At 38.8% G+C, this 24,322-nt stretch overlaps 1 protein-coding gene across 5 annotated transcripts in view; it reads right to left on the reverse strand.

The window, feature by feature from the left end:
* Positions 1 to 24,322, reverse strand: part of LOC127441544 (period circadian protein homolog 2-like) — a 45,098-nt gene that overhangs the window by 939 nt on the left and 19,837 nt on the right. For 4 of the 5 annotated variants that reach the window (XM_051699091.1, XM_051699090.1, XM_051699094.1 and 1 more), the window contains 18 exons: positions 22,766 to 22,817; positions 21,303 to 21,445; positions 18,956 to 19,034; positions 18,314 to 18,420; positions 17,302 to 17,452; positions 16,947 to 17,055; positions 16,159 to 16,296; positions 14,615 to 14,690; positions 14,369 to 14,534; positions 13,117 to 13,244; positions 10,370 to 10,555; positions 9,234 to 9,293; positions 8,659 to 8,916; positions 5,851 to 6,764; positions 4,968 to 5,145; positions 3,812 to 4,031; positions 951 to 1,101; positions 1 to 534 (listed from right to left, as the gene is read on the reverse strand). The exon at positions 1 to 534 is cut by the window's left edge and continues 939 nt beyond it. In XM_051699091.1, coding sequence (XP_051555051.1) covers positions 370 to 534; positions 951 to 1,101; positions 3,812 to 4,031; positions 4,968 to 5,145; positions 5,851 to 6,764; positions 8,659 to 8,916; positions 9,234 to 9,293; positions 10,370 to 10,555; positions 13,117 to 13,244; positions 14,369 to 14,534; positions 14,615 to 14,690; positions 16,159 to 16,296; positions 16,947 to 17,055; positions 17,302 to 17,452; positions 18,314 to 18,420; positions 18,956 to 19,034; positions 21,303 to 21,445; positions 22,766 to 22,817 — 3,281 coding nt within the window. In that variant the 3' untranslated portion in view covers positions 1 to 369. The remainder of the gene's footprint in view (positions 535 to 950; positions 1,102 to 3,811; positions 4,032 to 4,967; positions 5,146 to 5,850; positions 6,765 to 8,658; positions 8,917 to 9,233; positions 9,294 to 10,369; positions 10,556 to 13,116; positions 13,245 to 14,368; positions 14,535 to 14,614; positions 14,691 to 16,158; positions 16,297 to 16,946; positions 17,056 to 17,301; positions 17,453 to 18,313; positions 18,421 to 18,955; positions 19,035 to 21,302; positions 21,446 to 22,765; positions 22,818 to 24,322) is intronic. The other variant, XM_051699092.1, reaches the window with a different exon arrangement.

Consider the following 24,322-nt stretch of genomic DNA (forward strand, 5'->3'; position numbering starts at 1 on the left):
CTCACCCCCAAAATGAAAATTCGTTCCATATGACTTTTTTCTGTGGTACACAAACTGCACAAAAGATGGGTGAGCTATCTTTTTAACCTTCCTTACGAACAGTTATGGTCATTGAACAGCACAGAGTCTGGCTTTTGAGACAGATTAAACCATCTTGAAATATATTTTACTCTTGCTTTCACATTCATTCAAACATCGATTCATTCATCCATCCATCCATCCAATTGGTGTATTTACACATCTGTACATATACACACAGAAACAAACACACTTCGTTAAAGTCTGTGGCAGACACACACTCTCTGTGCTAAAATGTCTGCATTGTCCAGTCAGACGAGGTGTGCACACATGGGTGCAATAAGTGTTTTGTTATGTGACAGGCCCAGGACAGCCATGTATTTCTGAGTGTGTAGGGTCTTCATTGCTATAGGCTGGGGGCATGGTGACATCACTGCTTTCTGTTTCTCCCATGTGCAGGTCTGGTGGATCATCCACCATCAGTGTTTCACTGACCTCCTCGCAGCCAACGCATGCCTGCAAACAAATAAATTTAATAGGTTAACATAAAACAGCGTTTGCAACCCATTTTACTTCCTTAAAAGGAACAATTTCCCCAAAATGTGAAATTCGGTCATTATTTACTCACCCTCATGTGGGGATAGTGATTTTAAACAAATGAATAAAGAGTTGCACAATTCTATGGCTTCAGAAGACTTGGAATATAGCACAAGAGATGTATACACTACTTTTATGATACATTTTTGGATGTCGACAGCACCCATCGCCATTCACTTTCATCAAATGAAATAGAACAGCATGAACACGCTCATCATCTTTTGTGTTCCACGGAAGGAAAAAAGTAATGCGGATTTGGATGCGAGTGAGTAAATGATGCAGAATTGTCATTTAGCCCTTTGAGCATCCAATTAAATCTCCATAATGGTGTGTACCTTGACGTCGATGGCTTTGGGTAGCCCACCTCTTCTTAACCAGTGATGCACCTCCGCCAGCTCTCTCTTCTGATCTTCTGTGAAGTGTGGCTGACTTTTCTGCATCTGCCTCAACTTCTCCCAGTCCTCCTTCAAAACCTTCTGAATATCACTGCAAAGGAAACAGAAACAGAAAACAAATGCTCACTCACTGGCCAAGTACACATAAACTAGATGTAAAACACTCAATAATTTGGGTAGCGCCCCCTAAAGGACATATTTTTAAAACAAAGAGACTTCTATAGTTTATACTTTAGATGATACTGGACTTTTGTAATTCTATTAATATGGCATTGTTAAGATGCTGGGAAAGATGGCAGAAAAATATGACAGAAAAAGGATATTTTTGTAGCATTCACGTCAACATCCACACCAAAGTTGCATACTTTAGAGCTACATTAAGACTCTTGATTTCTGTGGATAACTCACTTTAATTTGGACAAAGACATAAATATACATAATAAAACAGCTAGTTTCTGTTTAAGTGCAGGTTTACCACACTTTTTGACCAATGAACTTCCATTACTTTTTCATATATTCATGTTCACTAGATAAGGATTTAAAGGAATAGTTCACCCAAAAATTATCATTCTCTCATCATTTACTAACCCTTATGTAATTTCAAACTTATATGACTTTCTTTCTTCTGCTTTCTTTCTTCTTCAACACAAATGAAGATATTTTGAAGGATACACGATGTCTGTTTGTCCATACAATGCAAGTCAACGGAGTCCAAAACTTTGCGCATGCGTCAAACACGAGGAAGTGTAATCAAGTTTCAAACCATAAATGCAACAAGGAGACTGCAGATGTCAAGATTAATAGTGAAAAGGAGTTTTGGTCTGCTTCTTGCCCAAAACTGATCGTATCTCTTCAGAAGAGTTGTTTGGATTACCTTTGTGCTTTCTTTATGTCCTTTTTGGAGCTTGGAAGTTTTTGACCCCATTGACTTGCATTGTATGGACAAACAGACATCATTATTTCTTTCAAAATATCTGTGTTCCGCATAAGAAAGAAAGTCAGTTTGAGTTTGAGATGGCATAAGGGTAAGTAAATGATAAGAAAAATATTTTTTGGTGAGCTATTCGTTCAAAAGTCACTGAAGTTTACAGGAATTCACAAATTAATTATTTAGACTGATTTGTGAACCAATTTGATTAATTGAAAAGAGCAGAGATATATATATATATATATATATATATATATATATATATATATATATATATATATATATATATATATATATATATATGATGACGACATCAGTATGGCTTGTAAGTAGGTTTTAATCCCCACATACACAATACCTAGCCGATTAAATATTTTAGAGAAAAGCTTAACTAGAAAAATTAGGACAATTACACCATCCAAGACAGCCAGAAATCTTGGGGTTGTGTTGGACGATCAGTTGAACTTCAGACCACATAGCAAAAACAGCTTCATCATGCAGATTTGCTCTGTATAACATTAGGATAATCAGACCCTTCCTAACTAAAAATTCTACACAACTCCTTGTCCAGGCTCTTGTTATCTCTAGACTGGACTACTGCAATGCATTTCTAGCAGTACTTCCTGCATGTACAGTCAAACCTCTGCAACAGCTTGCCAATAGTTTCTCGCAGTTTCTCGTTCAAGGCATTGATGCACACTTACAGAACAACCACTGGTTCCACACCCCCCTATCTACACTCGATACTTCAAGTCTATGTGCCCTCCAGAAGCTTACAATCAGCGGGTGAGCAGTGCCTCGTGGTGCCATCTCACAGAAACACAAAATCACTTTTCCGGACCTTCACTTCATCTGTTTCTTGCTGGTGGAATGACCTGCCAATCCCCAACCAAGCAGGTGATTCTCTAGCCACCTTAAAGAAACATCTGAAGATGTATCTCTTTCGCAAGCACTTGACACAGTCCAACTAATGCAATGACTGTCTTACTTCTTCTTCCACTTCTTTCTTCTTCTTAAAAACAAAACAAATTCTTAATTCCTTCTTTTATCACTGTCTCTCACCTTCCTCTCTAATTGTACTACTCTGAGCAATTTCCATCTTTGTTTTACAGCACTTCTCTTATTTCTGTATTTCTCATATGTTTTTTTGTAATTAACATTTTTTATTGATTCAAAGAAAATAATACAGAGAAAAACACAACACATACACACCGAATCAACATTTAACTTTTAACCCTAACTAATATCCCTCCCCAAACACCAACCCCACCCAACCCCAAAGAACACCCCTGTGGTCACATAAAATAATACACACACACACACAAAAAACAAAACAATTATATATATATATATATATTATAATAAACATGCATAATTAACTAAACTTGTCTCTCCTCATCTCTTCCCCCAAGAGTCCCCCAAAACTGCCGAATACCTACCCCACTTCCTGAAAAACAAGTCCCCAAACCCCAGCCTTCTACCTGCCATCTCCTCAAAAGCTGCCACCCACCCCAGCCCCGCACATCACTCCGGAAATGTGGTGCTCCATCCGACTTCTAACCTCTTAAAATCATTTGTCTGCCAATCATCATGCTAGTCAGAACCCAATTTTGTATATATTTGTCCCCCAAATTTATGACTGCCCCATCGCCCAAAATACAAAGTCTGGGGCAAAGTAAAATTTGAGTGCCCAAAACGTCACACAAATAATTCTGAACCTTTAACCAAAAATCTTGGATCTTGACACACCCCCAAAAGACATGGGTTTGATTCCTCATTTGTAAGTCACTTTGAATAAAAGCATCTGCTAAATGGATAAACGTACATTCACTAAAGAAATTTCCACGCCTTTTTTCTCTCTCCTCCCACTCACCGAGATGGCAGCTGGTATGACATCATAACATCTTCATCCACATTAGCCATGAGAAGCCACAGTGGATCCTGCAGTCCATACTTGATCTGTCTCTTACTCGCCTCCAACGCCAGCGGCCCCGAGCCGGATCCGCAGCCTTGCCCTTTGGTCTTATGAGATTTCTGTGAAGAATCAACACTGCCGAAATAGTTACTGCTGTTGTTGCTTGTGTGACTGCTTCCTGCGAAAGATACAGAGAAAAAAAAGGGGTGGTCACAGAAGTGGATCTTTGATAAGCATGTTATAATGCAATGTCTGCAGTGGGCCAGTGTTGGGGAAGCTAATTTGAAACTGTATCTTTCCAAGTGACAGTTGTTTTTCAAGTAAAATCTCTTCGGCAGTAGCGACACAAAACGGAATAGCTAAAATAATGACAGGTTCCCAATGAAAATCTGTAAATAGTCTTTCTGAAAGGATTCATTTACATAAACCATATGAATGAACAGATTCACTCAAATGAATGGGATGCCCCAACGGTACATTAGAGAGAGAGTTTGCTCAACTGTAAAGCTGCCTGCGCAATCCAATGAGACATAAAAAAAAAAAGCGATGCAGCGTTTTGTCATGCTACTTGTTGGAAAAGTCGCTTGTCACTGGAAATGTTACACTATTCTGAAAACAGCTGAATTATTTTCATGTGAAAGGAAAAATGCAGTTAGGTTAGTAGCGTTGCTTCTGTTAGTTAGTTACTCCGCATCACAACCTTGGACAAACTGCTTCATATAACCAAATAGAGCATTAATTGTTTCGAGGAAGTAGGAAAAACATTTTTGATACATGTTAAATATAATGGGCCTCAAATATGACATTGTTCCTCATTTGGGGTTTTATTGTCTTTCACAAGCTTATATATGCTTAATTCTGCACATTGCAAACATTAAAACACTTCAGATCAGGTGGCCTGGGTAGCTCAGCGAGTACTGACGCTGACTACCACCCCTGGAGTCGCAAGTTCAAATCTAGGGCGTACTGAGTGACTCCAGCCAGGTCTCCTAAGCAACCGAATTGGCCCGGTTGCTAGGTAGGGTAGAGTCACATGTGAATATATAGTGAATATTCAACATAATGCCAAGCCCTATATCAGATCTTCTGTTGCAAACTCTAATACTGTACTGACCGGTTCCGCTAGCAGATCCACCACTGGCAGACGTTCGACAGCCATTAGAGCCAGAGCCCATGGATCCTGAGGTGGCAGAGCTGGTGCCAGACTGTGAGTCCTCTGGGAGGGTGTCCAGCAGGTCACTAGATGATGAGAACTCGTCACTATGTTGACCATCAACAGGTGATCCTTCATCCTGAAAAACAGGGCGGGGCCAGGAGAGGTCATTTGATTGACCTATAACAGCTAACAATGCATTTTCCTCTCTGTTCTCAGTTAACTTTTAGGGTGCTTTCATGACAGAGCTCCAGCATAAAAAAAGGTGGTCTGGGGTGTGAACTCTCCATTTCTCCATTTATAATTTATTAAAAACAGACCTCTGATGGGCCTGAAGTAATTTTAGGTTTAAGTATGTTTAAAGCCTAGTGTGACCGCACCTTCAGGGATGCGAGGGTTAAAGTTGGAGTCTCTTGCTTAAATAAAGAAGAAATACTGCCACCTGTTGGTCTAACAATAGAATTGCTACTCAGTGCATCATGATAAAAGCCTGAGGTGAGAGGAAGAGAAGCATTTCAAAAGAATAGCATTATATTACCATTGTACATGTCCAAAAAGCATGGTAATATCATGGTACAGCTACATGATAATGTTTAGCTTTTTGATCATATACTGACATGATGTAAAAGGATGTTTGTTTGTTTTTACAGAGGAACCATAAATTGGACCAAACAGCATATGTCGTAAATTAGATTTTACAAATGCAAGAATAAAAATACATGTACTATAATGTAAGTTATATGTACTAATAAACATGTCCAAAAAGATAGTATTACCATGGTCTCATAATGTCTTGAAAGAAACATGGTAATATTGAAGTGAAAGAGAGCGATCGAGTCCTTACCTGTGGCGCATCCTTGTCAATTCTGGCCTGCCCAGCTGCACTCCCTGCTTTTTCCACAGTATTACTGCTGTTCCCCTGCAGCACAACAGAAGGCGCTGTGCTCTCCTGTCTCTCAGCGGAGCGCTGGGTCTCTTCTAACTGCAGGAGGTTGAGCTGCAATGGCGAGCTGCATCGCGAATGGAACAAAGGAGAGGAGGGCGGGCCCCCTCCACCCATGGACTGAGGGGTGGGGCTCCGTGACTGCGGCTCAGGGGTGGGTGGTTTTGGGGGCTCGTCCGGGCACGTGAATGTAAATGGCTGGGGTTTGAATGGAGGTTGTGGGTTGAAAGGATTTTGGGGGGTGAATTTGTTCTCTATCGTAAAAGTGGACTGCGGTGGGCACTGCGTCTGAGTGGGGAAACCAGGCTGCGGTTGAAAAGAGGGCTGGGCGGGGAAACTCCCCTGCTTTGGGTAGAAAGGCTGCGCTGGAGCGCTACCTATTTGAGGGAACATGTAGTTCGGCAGTAACAGGGCCACCATGGGCGTCACCAAAGGGGCAGTGTATGGCGTCTGGATGGGCTGCATTGGTATACATGGATCCTGATTACACTGATTGTTTCCAAAGCTCGACATAGAAGCATCCATCCTGGGTGGTATGGTACCAGCCTCCGGGTACACTTGGAGAGGGTATGCGGGCATCACGGCCGGATAGGCGATGGGGTACGTGGACTGGGATATGTCTGAAGCAGACCAGGAGGTCTGGTTGAGGCCCTGCACCTGAGGTCTGGGTGTTGGTCTGCGACTAGACGGTGTGCTATCGGAGGACTCGTTCGGCTTGATGCGTTTGGATTTGGTCTTTTTGTTGCGACCTCGGCGAGTTCCGGTTGCCTCTGGTGTAGCACCATGCTGCTTGCATGAGCGAGCAGCAGGCACAGCTGGTGAAAGAGAAAGAGAGAGAGAATGGTTATGGAAAAGGGAGCTCAGTTTTAAGGATTTTAAAAAAGCAAAAAGCAAAAAAAAAAAATTTGCAGTAACAGTAAAGCGTTTACTGTACAAATGAATGGGGCCAGTCAATAAACATTAAAATACACACTGTTTTGTGCGAACATTATGCTTGTTAACATGATTTTAGTATGACAAAATTGCTTGCCAACCGTATATGTGTAGTTACAGTATTACAACTTCGCTGCCATGACAACGTCACGCCGTAAACCCTGTAAACGATTTATCACACTAAAATCATGTTAATATGTATATTGCTTACATCTTGTGGCTATACTTTTGAAACACTGTGTATTTTAACATTTATGGACTGTATGGTTACTGTAACATCAATTTTTGCTTAAATAAACTATTTTCAGTGGTAATCAATGTTACGCTACAAATGCTGTCGAACCCGGAACATTCCTTTAAGTCAACAGGAATTCCACAAAAAGCAACCAAAAGTGGCTACAATTGCAGAAATATAGCACAGGAAGTTCCGGATAAAACTACAAATGATTGTTAAAGGCCGCAACATTATGCTGCATTCTAAGATTCCAAATTCTACGGCAGCACTGCATGCATATTTCACAGAGAATGTTGAAGGGAAAGTTCACCCAAAAATGAACTCACCCTCATGCCATCTCAGATGTGTATGAGTTTCATTCTTCTGCTGAACACAAAGATGTTCAGAAGAATATTTTAGCTCTGTAGGTCCTTACAATACAAGTGAATGGTGACCAGAACTTTGAAGGTCCAAAAAGGCATCATAAAAGTAATCCATAAGGCTCCAGTGTGTAAATACATATATTCTAAAGCGATATGATAAGTGTGGGTGAGAAACAGATCAATATTGAAGTAATTTTTTACTGTAAATCTCCACTTTCACATTCAGCCACCTACTGGTAGGGGCTGGTAAAAGGTGGCAATTTATATTAAAGCAGGACTTAAATATTTATCTGTTTCTCAACCACACCCTTCATATCGCTTCTCAAGACGGATTTAACCACTGGAGTCATATGGATTATTTTTACGCTGCCTTTATGTGCTTTTTGGAGCTTCTGAGTTCTGGTCACCATTCACTTGCATTGTGAAGACATACAAAGCTGAGTTATTTTTCTAAAAATCTTTGTGTGTTCAGCAAAAGAAAGAAAGTCATACACATATGGGATGGCATGAGGGTGAGTAAATGATGAGAGAATTTTCATTTTTTGGGTGAACTATCCCTTTAACCTGACTGAATTACAATCAGCTCTCTTGAGTTACAGATTGCATTTTACTTATACCAACAGTAAATAGACAGACTGTTGCCAAAATCATTGGACACTTATGCCACTCTCCACACAATAAATATCATTGTATTAGATAAAATATTTAACCAAGCAAACAAATTATGCTTTTTTAACTTGCCATTTTTGCAATTATTTTAATCAAATGGTCTTAAGGTGATTTAAGTACATGTATAATGTTTTCCTCAAATTCACACAGGTGTCCTAGCAGAGTAACCAAAGGTACAGTTCATCACATTAACTATGGATATTTTACAACATTTGACAATCAGCATCCAAATTGCATCTTAGCATCTTAATTTTGTATAACTATTGTTTTATAGCATAAAAACAAGCTTCTTTTGTGGAATGTTTTGCTTGAAAAATGTGCTTGTGCTGTTTCTCTTTAAAATTGTATATTTTGTTATCTAATGCAATGACATTCCGACAAGTGTGTAAGTGTGGCTTAAGGGTCGAAATACTGTATATCTGGATGAAAAAGATACTTCAACCTCATTAGATCACCTCAAGTGATTTTACAAGGTTTAGGCTTAAGCTCAGAGCAGTAACAAAAACTTACCCTGAGATACGAACCGTCCTTTCTGTTTCTCCAGATAGAGCGAGCAGTCTGCTTTAAAAGCGTGCACACCTCGCAGCTCTCTGAAACGACTGAGGAATGCCTGCTCCTCTTTCTGCGTGTGTGCTGCCAGAACCTGCTTTGTAAGGCCCAGTTTCTTGTAAGTCTCTCTCTCCTGACATTGGGGTGAGACAGCAGCCAGGGGGACGACAAGACCCTGACCTTCAGTTCCTTCAGCACTGGGAACGTCTTCAATGATTTCTGCAAGGAAAAACACAAGACGTTCTAAAACAACAACAACAACAACAACAACAACAAGCACAGTGTTCTCCCATAACACAGATGGCCCGACCAGCACTTGTTTACAAGTTGCATCGAGGCCTTCTCAAGTTTATTTTATGCTTGTTGGGGAGGCCACCAGAGGGAAATGCAAGTAGGGTGAGTGAACTCTAAGAAATGTAGCTGTGACAGGTTGGCTGGCACCTTAATTTCACTCCAACCTTAAACCAACTCTATCAATCAATCTTTCAATGGATGCAATAATTTTAGTTCCTATGTTGTGGTAAGATTTTACTAACTTTGCAAGTGAAGTTTGGAAGAGAATTCTTGCTTTGTAGAGGTGTGTCTTGTTGATACGACTAAAACAAAAGAAGTGTTTTACCAAGGAACAGAGAAAAGACATGTAGCTCCAATACAGATAAGGACAATCAGAGGGGTGTCGCTAGACATATGAAATAAATGACATCTGGGGCTTAGCCTATTAGTGCTACATGTATAACACAATACAAAGCTATGTACAAGTGTAAACAATGGCTTTCACAAAACAATATGGCTGTTAGTGCTGCCATCATGGTTTGGAAATAACAAATTAAAAAAATAAATAAAATTCAAATAAACTTGGCATTGCAGCACTACCATTGCCTTTAAAACATTCAGGGTTATTTAGGAGAAATTCGGGGCTACAGCCGCTTCAGCCCAGATCTTGCGACACCACTCGAAACATTTTTTTCTGCTCAACAAAGACAAAATGCAGTAACTACAGTACATATTTTGTCAAACTGAGCTCCAACCAAAATCTGTCCTGTGATTCACTGGTTTGGGTCAACTATGCTCAGATTCAGAGTAAACAGAGTGAGACTATTTTATTAATCCACACTTGGCTGGGGGGGCCTGGGTAGCTCAGTGGTAAAATACTCTGGCTACCACCCCTGGAGTTCGCTAGCTCGCTAGCTCGAATCCCAGGGCATGCTGAGTGACTCCAGCCAGGTCTCCTAAGCAACCAAATTGGCCTGGTTGCTAGGGAGGGTAGAGTCACATGGGGTAAACTCCTCGTGGTCGCTATAATGTGGTTCGTTCTCGGTGGGGCGCGTGGTTGCCGCGGTGGATGGCGTGAAGCCTCCACATGCGCTATGTCTCCGTGGCAACGCGCTCAACAAGCCACGTGATAAGATGCGCGGGTTGACTGGGATTCCTCCTCCACCACCCAGATTGAGGTGAATCACCACGCGACCACTACGCACATTGGGAATTGGGCATTCCAAATTGGGAGGAAAAAAAAAAAAAAAAAATCCACACTTGGCTGGACAATCGTCAACTCTGACGACATTTTTCTCAGTTTCCGTGTTATAATTACTGCATTTTGGCTTTGAAAGGAAGAACAGATAGAAAGGTAGACAGACAGATAGAACAGACAGAGAGGAATAAATCAGTTTACCTTTCTTGTCTCCCACATGTACAATGGTGCTGCTGTAGCTGCACTGGCTGGTAATGGACAACACACTTTCAGGTTTACTGGGTAGCGGAAGTGGTGCTAGAGACGGGCTCACTATACCAGAGCATTGCGGCTTCTTGGACACATCTAATGATGAGAGACCTGGTTGGTCCTTCAGATGACCAGACTCTGTGGGCAGACAGAATGGAGAGGGGTAGAATAAATTAGAAGCTCACTAAATATCAATTTTAGCTTTTGGCCTTCTTGAAGAACTGATAGAATGTAGTCATGAAATCAGTGACTCTTGTTTGACCACTCACTTGACAAGACTTATGCAAAAATATTAGATCACCTAAAAATGTTGTTTTTAAAACAATGAACCAATCAGATGAATCTGGCGGCAGGATAAGCATCTTGCGTGTATTGACTGTGTACATTTACATTTATGCATTTGGCAGATGACTTTATCCAAAGCAACTTACAGTGCATTCAAGGTATACAGCGTATCAGTTTGTGTGTTCCCTTGGAATCGAACTAATGACCTTGTCGTTGCTAGCGCCATGCTCTACCACTCTTACTATACATATTTTCCAAAGCAGCTTCATAAAAAATTTGCTAATAAATACAACTTCTTTCCTCACTTTTTTGTTACACACAGTAGAAGTATATATATATATATATATAACTAATCTCTGTTCTTTTGTTTCTGGATTTTATGCTGTGTTTTATTACGTTTTTTTAGATTTGCTGTTGTGTCTTCAGATTTGACCGATATATCGGTCAGCCGATGTTAGCCTTTCACCGATATATCGGTATCGCCGTATATTTTACCGATATGCGCCGATATGAAAACTTTTTTTCAGAACATATAATGCAGAAAACAATGCTTTAGAATTGGTGTCATAGCGCAGTTTGTCCAGCAGAGCGTGCTCCGACTCCATCGTTTACAGAGCTGACTCTGAACTGACAGGGCGGAGTTAAACGGTGGATTTGAGCGATCTCTTCTCCTTAAATTGCTAACTTGTTTGTGAAATACATACTGGAAAGACCCCATCCTTTTATATAACTAATATAACGTTAACCCTGTCCCTGACAACCATGTCACTCATGTTTATCACATGTTTGCTGTTAGCCAGCTATAGTTTATCAGTGCAGTCAGTAATGTAGCAGACTGAAAGGTAAACATCAGAGCATCTTTTTGCATCTCAGCAGACAATGGTGCGGTGGTGGATTGTGTCTGTTGAGTGTTGATTTCATGCTCTGCTGATGCCTAGTTGGTGAGACGCAATGCTGGAAAGTAAATAAAGTCCATCTTTTACTCTCTGTGACAACGGAGCTTATAGCTAACTACCTAATCATGTAGCTACTTTCATTGTTGTCAGCTGAGTGGAAGCTAATGTGTAAATATGTATTCACCAAACTGTTTTGTTCAGGATTCACAGTTTGGTACCCACTTCAACCGAACAATTCCAGTCGTTGCATTTACAAAATGAAATATTTAAAAGTCTGGTTTTCCAGACATTTAACTAGGATACGTAATAAAAGTAGATTTAATAAATAGTATATTTGCCCTGTGTAAATAATAATATACAGGAACTGTATCTAAAATAAATGAGGGGGGATAAATACTAATACAACAGGCTGGAAAAATAGACATTATTTCATTATCCTATATATATATTTTGAATGTGTTGAAATGTGACACCGGGCGACGCACCCTAATAACGGCACCGTTAGATCGGTTTCATACTGAAGAGCCACTTAAAAGTACATTTGTTTTCTCTCTCGTAAATGTACACGAGTGTAAATGCCAACATCATCATATATGTCAAAAGGACCGATGCCTGTCACCCAAAACATGAGCTCATTGATGTCATTAAATATCAGTCTGCTTTTTATTCCATCAGTTACTCCTGGTCGGAGGCTGCTGTATATATTTAGTTTATAAGTAGGGTTACGTCCTACATAAATGTAATGCTGAAACGTTCAAATATTTAATAGAGCGTAAATTGTGACTTAGAGCCCATTTACGCCACAACTAGGCTAAGTTGTAAAGTACGTATAGCTGGTGCAACTGGCCCCTGATGTTTATTTAGCTATTTATTTTATTTGAATTTATTCTTTATTTTAATGGTCAGCATTTGATTGATACTAAACATACAGTACTGATTTTAATTTAATTTATTTATTCTTTATTTAAATGGTCAGCAACTGACTGATACTAAACAGTACTGATCTTTATTTAGCTATTTATTGTATTTTTATTATTCTTTATTTTCTCAGTGTTCATTTCTAGAATTTGTTGACAATGTATAATAATAAATGTCAAATATTCTTTGATAAAAATATTTGTTTAAGAAAGCAGCCTTCTTAGTACCTTTGCACAGTCATATCGATGCAAAAATCAGTGAACAATTCACATAGAAAAGGTCTGTTTTCATTCCAGCTCAAAAATTAGCTATAATCGGTCACCATGTCGGTAATCTGTGAATTTTCCCTCTCTAAAATCGGTATTGGTCTCAAAACTCCCATATCGGTCGGGCTCTAATATATATATATTTTTTTAACATTTCACTTTTGGTGGCATTTTTGCCCGAAGCCCTGTTTAATTTCTAACCATAAGTAGATGACACCAGAAAATAGAAGGCAAGTATCGAGAAATATGCAAATAATTTAAAGATACAATTATGCTTGGAAGTGGATTCAGCATTTCATTCTTTTACGCAAGACAAACTGGATTTTCGCAGTACCTTCAGACACCGGCATGGAGTTCTCTACACCTCTCTGTTTGTCCTCATCTGAGTTAGAGGATGTTGTGTTTGAGGAGGATTGGCACTTTCTCTTCACTGTGATGGGCACGTTACAGCTCTCCAAATACCTAAGAGAGAGCGAGAAAGCCATCATCAATGGAAACAAGTTTTATGAATGACTAACCAGACTGAATTCAAAACAAAAGCCTTGCCTTGTTTTGTCTGTATTACATTGTTTTGTACTACTCTGTCCCGATAATCACTTGTTTATTGTGGTTTTCCAGTGAAACATGAGAGTAGAAATTGTATTGCATTTTCTCTATTCAGCAAATACCAGTCAAGACAAACCCAAGGAATATCTAGAAATACAAAAAAACTAATTAAAAACAAAGAAAAGTTTAAAACACCATGTGATGCAAATTGGCAAAAAAAAATTCACCCAGAACATGATGTGATTTTTTTGTCAGTGTCTGAGATATCAACAGCTTGACGTTTACTGGAAACACAAGTTTTAGGCAAATAACCCAAAATCTTTTTTGTCATTGGCTGGTGAAAAAAAAAAAGACCTTCCAGAAAAAAATAAAAATAAAAATGTTTTATTGCAAGACAAATTTTCGCACTTGTGAAGTAGGGACTTCAGATGTGTTGATATTGGGTCTAAAGAGCGCTAGCGCTAAGCGCAGGTTTTAGTGAGCCGGGGGGGTTAGCGAGACGTGGTACAAATTGCTGTGTTCCGCGACTGCTATCGGGTCCTTCAATAACGTATAACGCGCAAGTAAGGACAGCCGTTGGAGTTGCTGGTGCCCTACACAGACTGCGTAATATGCGTATAGGGAGCCGCAGTACTGCTTAGCGCAATGACATATTTCTCAAGAAAATAGAAAATTGTGCTTTGCGCCACTTCATTAACATACAATACACCCACAGTTTGCGCGCATACACCCACAGATTGCGCAAACTCCCACCCAAGCCCAATTGCGTTTTGTGCTGGCATGAAAATTCCACTTAGAATTAGCACTCTCACGAAAATCGGATAAAACCTAGTGCACGGTTGTGGTGCTTTGCGATGCGCTTTGCGCTTTCACGAAAATAGAGCCCATTAATTTAATATTTTATAGGGTCCTCTAAATTCTGATTTAAGCTTTTTGGACTTTTTTGGATTCGCACTTTGGACAATGTTTCTGAAGCTAAAGAGACATTATCAGTCGATTTCTTCTGCTGTGTAATGAAAACAAGAACAAGGTCTTTGTACCTGATTACGCTGTCCAGGCAACTAATTTGCTGATAGGAGTAGATGGTCTGATCTTTAAAGGCCAGCTCATCTGGAACAGCTGCTCGCTGGTCTTCAGATGACTCTCTCGAATTCACAGGATACGCTGGGTCTTTGGCCCTAACCACGGGACCTTTCTGGAGAAACTCTACCAGGTAGAAGGTACAATCTTTAGGCATGGATATCAAGACATAGACACAGATGACAGATGAAGGTGGATGCACATACTTGTTGGGCTTTTCTTCAACTGCTGCTCCTGGTTCTTCAGCATGTGCACCCCTTTGCAGATCTCCTGAAAGCTCCTCTGAGGAAACACACAAAAAGTCAGAAGTTTAGCCTCATCTGCACTTTCTTTATTATTACTATTTATTATATTACTAAGTCATCAAAACTATGAAACAACACAAATGGAAGTATGGTAATTATGTAGTAACCAACAACATTTAAAACTATGGTGGCACAATGCTGCCTGATCTCGTGCTAACTACAAAATGTAATTTTTACTTCATAATTTCTCGCTATCATTTGAAAATGTTGTTTTATTTATTAAAATGTCTCATTTTTAGTAGACAATGTAATTTTACTTCTTAATATCTTATCATGACTAGAAAATGTTTTTACGAGAAAAGATGTCGTTTTTAATTAGATAATATCTCGTCTTTACTTGCCAGTGTCAATTTCACCTCATATCTCATCACTAGAAAATGTCTGTTTTTATCAGATCAGATGTCATTTTAACTACAACCCCAATTCCAAAAAAGTTGGGACAGTATGAAAAATGCTAATAAAAACAAAAAGGAGTTAATTGTAAATTATATTCACCCCTTGCTATATTGAAAGCTCTACAACTAAATATTATATGATGTTTTACCTTGTGAATGTTATTAAAAAAAATAATAATAATAATTTATTACAATAATTTCAAATCAGATGACTGCAACACTCTCCAAAAAAGTTGGAACAGTCTAGTGTTTACCACCGTGAAACATCACCTTTTCTTCTAATAACACTTATTAAGCATTTAGGCACTGAAGACACAAGTTTGTTAAGATTAAAAAGTGGGATTTTCCCCCATTCATCCATTATGCAGGTCTTCAGCTGCATAATTGTATGGGGTCTTTGTTGCCGTATTGTGCACTTCATAATGCACCACACTTCCTCAATTGGAGATGGTCAGGACTGCAGGCAGGCCAGTCCAGCACCCGCACTCTCTGCTTCTTCGGCCAGTATGTGGTTTGAAGTTGTCCTGCTGAAAATTCCGGGACATCCCTGGAAAAGATGGTGCTGGATGGCAGTATATGCTGCTCCACAATTTGTACGTATCTATCTGCATAAATGGTGCCCTCACAGATGTGTGAGTTACCCATGCCATGGGCACTGACACACCCCTGACCCATACAGACACTGGCTTTTGGACCTGACACTAATAACAGCTTGGATGGTCATTTTCCTCTTTGCCCTGGATAACACTACGGCTGTGTTTTACAAAAACTTTTTGAAATGTGGATTCTTCAGACCAAAAAACACAGTTTCACTGTTCTCAGTCGGCAGCGCTTCTGGACAGTGTTGATGTATGGCTTCTGCTTTGCATAATAAAGTCTTAACTTGCATCTGTGGATACAGTGGCGAATGGTGTTGACTAACAAAGGTTTACTAAAGTTATCCCAATCCCATGTTCATGATATCCATTACAGATGAATGATGTTTGTGACACAACAGGGATTCTATTACAGCCAAGATTAAACTGTACAATAATTCATCATGTCACTCACCGGTTTGGTTTGGCTAATGTCGTCTTCACATGGTTGCCGTGTTCCTTTACCATTACTCTCACTGGACGATGCTACACTCAGTAGATGATCATTACTGCCAAGGCTTCCATAGCCACTCAAAGCGTTGTTGTGCACCGGCTACAACACACACACACACACACACACTTTTAATTGTCTTGACTTTAACATCTCTCATTCCTTCAAGGGATATTTCACCCAAAAAACATAAATGCAGTCAAAATTTATTGTACGCAGCCTCGTGTTGTTTCCAACCCCAATTGAACACAAAAGGTTAGTCTCAGTCAACAATTATTTCACTTCACTTCACTTTTTTTTTATTTTTATTTTTATCAAATGAAATTGAATGGTGACCGAGGCTAACATTCTGCCTAACGTCTTTTTTTGTGTTCCACAGATGAAAGTCATTTGATTTGGAAAACAATGAGGGTGAGCAAATGATTTCAAAATAAAAAATGTTATGTGAACTATCCCTCGAAGTCTCATCTTCATGTTTGTACATCTGCATTTTGTTCTGATACTTGCTTACTTTAGTACCTTACAATAAAGTTCAAGAATAAGTGCCCTATACATCCTTTCATTCAAATTTCAATCTTCTACACTCTCCGTTAAACTCTCTTTCTCTTTTTGCTCATATCACTATGTCCTTCTTGAGTCACCATTGACTCAACCAATGGTGCGAGTTTTGTCCGACCAATGAATGAAACACTACATCTTAATATCTCTCTCAGTTACCATCTAGCTCTCTTAATGTGAATGAGTTTTCGCACCTGCAGCAGGAGTCTGTGTATTTGCTCAGTAATTTCCTGGATGTCTGAGTCTAAGGATTTGCCCTCAGCTGCAGCCGGAGCTGCAAACACATCTTCATTCACTGGACCCCTGGAAGGATGGACACTATTACATTTATATTTATATATATTTTCAACATTATTAGTTGTTTGCATTAATAAATATACACTCATATGGCCAAAAGTACTGTATGTGTGCATCCTAACATCACATCAACACTCTTGTCTCATTTAACATAAAATCACAGCCAGAGGCTCAACTGTGTACCATAGTGTAACAAATAAAAGTTATCCTGGGACATACAGATACATTCCCTTATTCAGCTTGTGTACTCACATGCGAACTTTGTGTCTGCCGATGATGAAGGAAACCTTGTGGCTCCATGGACTGACAAAGCTGGACCAGCTGGTGTCTATAGTGATGTACTCTCCGTTACGTGCACAGAAGCGGATGGAGTGGTCAAACGGCTGGCCAGCATACTGCAAGACTGATGCCATTAAAAGGAAGAGCCCAATTAAGTGAACAATAAGTGTAATGTTTTTATTCACAGACAAGATATTTAAAGTCATCACGAAACAGCGTTCCAACCTATTTAACTTCCGTAATCTGACGTATTTGCGAGTGAAATAATGTTAAATGAGGAAAGATTTAGGACTGGAAATGTTTATGTACAGATCTTATCCATCAGGAACTAATCTGATCATGAAAAGTTGCGTTACATTCTAATCAGAAGTAAGATGGTTGGTGGGAAGGGGCTGAAAAAGGGATTTATGATGTCAGTGGACAAGGAAAATAATTTCTACTACAGTGTTTTATTGCTACGTTGAAATAAAAAAAAAATGCGAATTAGAGGAAAAAAGTTGTAACATTACAATAATAAAGTCGCAATGTTCAGAGAATAATCTCATAATAGGCCTTTTACAAGAATAAAGTCAAAGTATCAAGAATAAAGTCACTATTACGAGACTAAAGTAGTGATATTTTGTGAATAATGTCACAATTAATTTATGTCGTTATTCTCGTAACATTGCAAATTCATTCTCAAAACATTACGACTTATTTCTTGAAATCTTTGATTTTTATTTTAACGTGGCACTAAAACGGCATTGTCAAGTTATTCCATTTGAATGAAAGATTATGAAAAAAACAAATTTTTTATTTTATTTTTTTTATTAAAAATAAAATGTGCACCAAATCATTCACAAAAGGACAAGGAATGTACATTAAGGAAGTAAATGGGGTCAATTTTCGATTTCATGTTAACTTTAAAAAAAAGTAGTTTTGAATATTATCAAAAATGTTCTCAAGTCAAAAACACTGGCCTGTCTATCCAATCAAAAAGACTCACTCTTCCTGTGGATGCCGAGCATGACTGGTCGATCACTGGGGTGCAGGTGCAATAGGACAGGTGTGCCAATCAGGTCCTGTGGCAAGTATCCTAGCAACGGTACAGCCCTAACAGACAAACATAACCAACTGATTAGCCTGTGGATGACAGCTGTTTCTTTTAATATGAAAGTTGTTTTGTGAAACGCACAGTACTTAAATTACCAGTTAATCTTTAAGTGCGTCATAGTGCTAATAACCTTCTGAATAATAGTGTCACACAGATCGACAATGTAACGAGACTTTTATTTTGAAGCGACATTTAACAGCATGTACAGGCAACACACAAACTAAGGTACAAATTAAATCTGCTTTTATTTTTCTACTGACAGTCAGACTGTGTGTGTATATGTAGGAAAAGTTTGTGTGCACATGCACATTCTCCATTCCTTTAATAAAAAAAGTCTCTTGTCAAGCACTCAAAAGGTTTAATTTCACCCCAAAATTTTAATTCAGTCATCAGATGTTAGGTAGGATGTTAGGTACTGACTCAGTCATCATTCTACTTTTGTTGTTCCAAGAAAGAAAAAAAAGTAATGAGTTTGGAACAATATGAGGGTGACATAATTTTCATTTGGGAGAACTATCCCTTCAACACTCTTACCTCTCATCCACATCTTGAAACACGCAACTGGGAGAGTGTGTTGTGGTGAAGATCCGTTTGTCCGTAGGGATTCTGGGAGCTGAGGGGCAAATTTTAGAAATCAAAACAGATTTTCCAGAATCTTAAGGCAAACTACTGCCATTTCAAATGTTTTCTATTTTTGTATGTAGAATGTACCAGTGTTGGGGAAGCTACTTTGAAACTGTACCTTGCCAAGAAACAAGCTACTGGTGATTTAAAGTAGTTAAACTACCGTCAGACTAACCTTTAGAAAAAGTAGTAAAAAACACTACATTGAATCTACTTAACGGGGCAATATCATATTAAATATTTAAATATCCAATGCAAAATCTGCTTATGATTCAAAAAACAATAAGGGTTTTTAAAAGAATAATCGCTCCAAATTAGGCAGATATCCTTACCCATGAACATATAAATGTACATTCAACAACTATAAAAACAAAATACACCCTAATTTATATAACCGAGTTGAAAAAAGTTGACTTAAAAAAAAAAAAAAACACGTGCAAGTACATTTACTTAAACCATCTAAACAAACCAATTCACTAGATTGAATCCGATTTCCCAATGTTACATATGAGCAAGAGGACAGATCAGGTGAGTGCATTTATTTTATTATTGCCTCAGCCTTCTCGGCTGTAAAGCTGCGTGCTCTATGCAGTGAGATGCAGGGCTCGACGTTAACGTTTAACAAGTGAATTTTTTAAGGGGCAAGCGAAAGAGAATTTGACTTGTCCGACCGGACAAGTAGCCTGATTAAAACATCAATAATGAAAAAATAACTGGCTATATATGTGCCTAGGCCTGTATCACTTATTACAAAGTTCATATGTAGTCTTATTTTGCTGTTGAAAATAATCCAGAGCACGTAATTTTGTCATTCGCTATTGATCTTGCTTCATGCTGTTTGACTGACAGGCGGCTTATGTGTGTGCGGGCTTTACATGCGCGTTTGCTCCGAGAGATCTCGCGCTGATGCGTCAAATACACTTCAAAATTCCACCAAAATGCTCGTCTTGGTGAGGTACTCATGTAAACACAGTGAGTTATGTCTAAAGTGAATGTAAACAGTGGGAAAAAGGTGGATTTGTATCAAAACGTCAAACTTGTTCGTGTTATAACCTAATGAATCTGCTGCTGTCCCATAACAAGAAAACCACTCACTGTTCTTGGCTGGATAACTTAAGTAGCTAAAAAAGTATTATTGCATTACAGTGAAGACCATTAGCCTATAGTAGTTATATGCCGAATTTCATTGTTAATGTTTAATTGAATGATTGATACTGCTGTTAAAATCTTTTAAAGCTGTTCAAAAAGCCCTTTTTTCTTAATTTGTATTTTGTTCTAGTGTTTTTAATTTGTTCTGTTCATCGCTTTTTTATTGTTATTTTAATACTGACAGTTTACTACTGTTAAGTAGGCCATATTACTTGAGAACTTAAACAATTCTTAACAAATGAGTTAGTGTTAGTCTATTATTTGTTATGGTGTTGAAGCTGATGTCAAAAATCACCATATTTCACAACAGACTTCTGAAATTTTGGTATTGTGATAATGTATATGTTGTGCATGGCAGATCTTGCTGCAATAACATGATGTAAAAGTAGATCTCATTACATATAAGTGTGAGCACACCTACCGTAAATTATGACAATAGAGGCTTTTCTTTATTTGACAACCACATAACATAATTTAAAGGTGCTGTAAGCGATTTTAGCATTCTGAAGCTTTCACGTGACTGAGCCGTTGAATTAGCCAAGCCCCCTCATTCCAAAAACCCGCCCTCAAAAGACAATTTTGAGATAAAAAGCGAGCAAAAGAGCAGCATTGTTTGTTCCTGTGACTGTCAAATTCAACAGTGGCACAATAGCGCCCTCAACTGACAAACATAATGAATCATAGCCTCAATGATCCACTTCAAATACAACACCATGAGGATGAGCAAATGACAGACAGGAGGTGAAAAGCGTCAATTTCCACGGCCTGCGGACACATTTTTGTTTGCTGTTTACAAAGTCTACAGCCGTCGCAGAGACCGGTGAGATATTTCAGGACACTTATTTCATTAATATCTTTAAGGGAATAGAAATGTTTTTTGCATAATTTTCCATGAAAAAAAAAAATAAAATAGTTTACAGCACCTTTAAATGTCCTTTACTCTCTCTGGACAAGTCACTTTTTTATTCGGACTAGTGAATGACCAATTTACTTGTCCAAAGGACAAGCACATCACAATGCTTGATGTCGAGCCCTGAGATGCTTTATGTAAGACAAACTACCACAACAAAACACAACACACACAGTAGATATCTGTGAAAGGACTGACCTTCATAGCCAGAGTGTACTCTCTCAGCCAGCAGGAGGCAGCAGAATTGATCTTCAGAATGCACTGTGTCCTGAACTTTCATCAGATATGGAGTCATTCTGAAGGGATAGTACTGAAGATCTCCATCGCACTCTTTACTGCCACTGCAGAAGAGGAGAGGTGAGAGTTACACACACTAAAGCACATTTTCGAGACACCTGCGTTCTGTTTTAACGGCCCCATAAAAGGCAGCAGCTTATGTAGGCAGCAGACAGCAAAACCATTAACTTCTGATATTAGTTAAAAGTTGTGCAGTTCAGGGTCGAGGTATAATCGTAAATTCAAGCAACACTGAAAAACACTCACACTGAGACCAAAACATATCTTATCTCATTTAAGATCACTTTTTCCTTAAAAATCAAACATTAAAATGCTGGGAGCTTTAACTGGTAAGTGCAGACAGCATGAACATGAATGACTAGTACAGACATTTAGTCTGAAATGTTTTGGAAGACCAGTCAAGTTTCAATCAAACACAGAGAAAGACACAGAGAGAGAGAGAGAAAGAGATAGCTGCCCTACATACTTCACATTTACTGTATATTTTCAATTAATTATAGCTCAAATTTGGTAATACTGCCGAGATATTTGGTTCTGATTAACCGTAAACATTATCACAATTTTTTAACTTGGAACTGCTTTTGAATCTGGGCTGCTTGTGCTTCAAGTTGTTTTCTAAACTAGATTTTCATTTCCAGAAGAAAATATCAGTGCTTGGAAGACAGAGCAAGAATAGTTTTATCGTTTTATCGAAGCTTAGGTTTTAAGCTTTGGTTCAAATGCAAAATAAAATGCTGCATCAGAACCACTTTGCAGCTGTCATCACCTTTTTTGCAGCGTAAAAGGTGAAATACAAGACCAATCACTATAGGGCATGCAAATCGATATAAGAAAAAAGACCAATCTGGATTCATTATGCATACATTAAAGTAAAGTCGATGGGACATTTTCAAAACTTTAACCTTCAATGACTTAACAATTATTGGCTGAATGAAGTCTGTACTTTTCAGGCTGAATAAATTGCAAAAGTTTAATACCTGCAGTTTAGGGATTTAAAGGTGCACTCACCATTTTCCCCATTAAAATAAGAGTTAGTCCTAAAAAAAAGGAATTTAATTTTGAAACATATGTATAAAATCATGACTGATCACATGAGATGAGGACTCTAGTCATATCAGTAACTAGTTCTAGTAATTCAAGGAGGCAGTGCAAAAACTTTTCCATAGTGATGATGAGCATATTACTGAAAATTAGACCTTCCTGCTTACAGGGACAAAGGTTCACCGGAATTAATTACCCATTCCCTGTACTGATTCAAAAAGGAAAGTGTATGAATAAAACCATGATAAACAGATAGTGAACAGGATGCAGTCAGCACAGATTTACTCCTAACCCACCAACCCAGCACACACACACACACTCACCTAATGCGACAGAAGAAAGATTTCTCCTGCATGCAGTCTGATGGCGATGACTCTATAAGGATGGAAAACAAGAAAAGTGTGTGAGGAGTTCACGTTTAATTCAACAGGTGGAAAACATTGTGATGTCATTCGGAGTCAAGCAGATCAGCTTTCAACTTTGGCTGCTTAAACGCAGGACTCAAGAATAACCAGACAGGCTAATTACAATTTGCGGCACGCAGGCTTTGTTAATGAATAACATGTTTGATTGTTTACCGACTGAAGAATTCAGTCGGTAAACAATCAAATGAATGGTTCCCACACTTTTAATTTCCATGACTTCTCCATTACCTTTCCAGTCATTTGTGAATACTCGACGAGGATGTTTAAAAAAATTATTTGATTCAGATTTGCTAATAAAACTTTCAGTTTAATGTGTGATCTAGACTGATTCATTGAAAAAAAAAAAAAAGGTTGGTGTTGCTTGAAAACACCAATTTATAAAAAAGGTTCCATGCGTAAGTGAACAGTAACATTTCTTACATTAGTCTTTGAAATGTTTTATTAGACAATTTTAGACAAAAATCAGGAGGCAAAACAGACAAATTCTGAAATTTGGCTTGCCGTGTCCTTACAAATGTATTCACAGTGTGGAAAAATAGAAAGATCAAGACGATTTTCACACTAGAGTATTTGACGTCAGAGCTCAGTTCATTTGGTTGGTGTGAAAGCTGTTTTCTGAACACAGGTGTGGACCAAGGAACTTCACTCGAATCTACTTAGGGTGCTTTCACACTGGCAGTTTAGTTCGAAACAGAGCACGGTTCGCATGAAAAATTGGTAATGTGAAAGCTGTCATGCGGACCGGGGAGCGCACCGCGGTACCGAACCCGAGACTACCTGTAGGAGGTGGTCTGAGATCGGTTGCAATGGAACTGTAGCGCGATTCGCGTGAATGTGAAAACAACTCTTACTCGGGTGCACACTCGTTCAGGAAGTAAAGTAACATGCGCATGCGTTTTAGCCGATGACGACATCATTAGTTTGACAACACACGAGGATACACATTCCTGAAAATCCCAAAAAAGTAATGACACCACAATGACATACAAGTACAATCAACACTATACTGTCTGACTGTCTGTCTGTCTATTCACCTTTTAAACACTATATATATATAAATACTATTATAGGTTATAAATATAGGGTATAATAGGAGATGACAGTGGCGATAACTTCACCTTGGACACGAGCGTGAGTAAGTGTGCAGTGTAAACAAAGATGCAAATGAATTCCTTGCAATCAGCTGTCTCCTCAAAAAGCAGCAGCATGCCGCCTTCCCCTGGACATCTGATGAGTTACGCCATGAAGCGCACATATACGCAGTTGTCGTTCACTCTGCTGTGCATAATGGCACCAAAATAACAAAAAGTATGATGAGTTGTGTTGTGTTCACCATGCGTGTTTGTGATGACGTAAGATGAACGCAAATGGACCGGGGTTCGATAGAATCAAGTGAGTGTGAAACCAGACCAACGCTGCGGGGGGCACCGGAAACAATCGCACCTCGGACCGCAG

This window comes from Myxocyprinus asiaticus, chromosome 5, assembly GCF_019703515.2.
Source record: "Myxocyprinus asiaticus isolate MX2 ecotype Aquarium Trade chromosome 5, UBuf_Myxa_2, whole genome shotgun sequence".
Lineage (NCBI taxonomy): Eukaryota > Metazoa > Chordata > Actinopteri > Cypriniformes > Catostomidae > Myxocyprinus > Myxocyprinus asiaticus.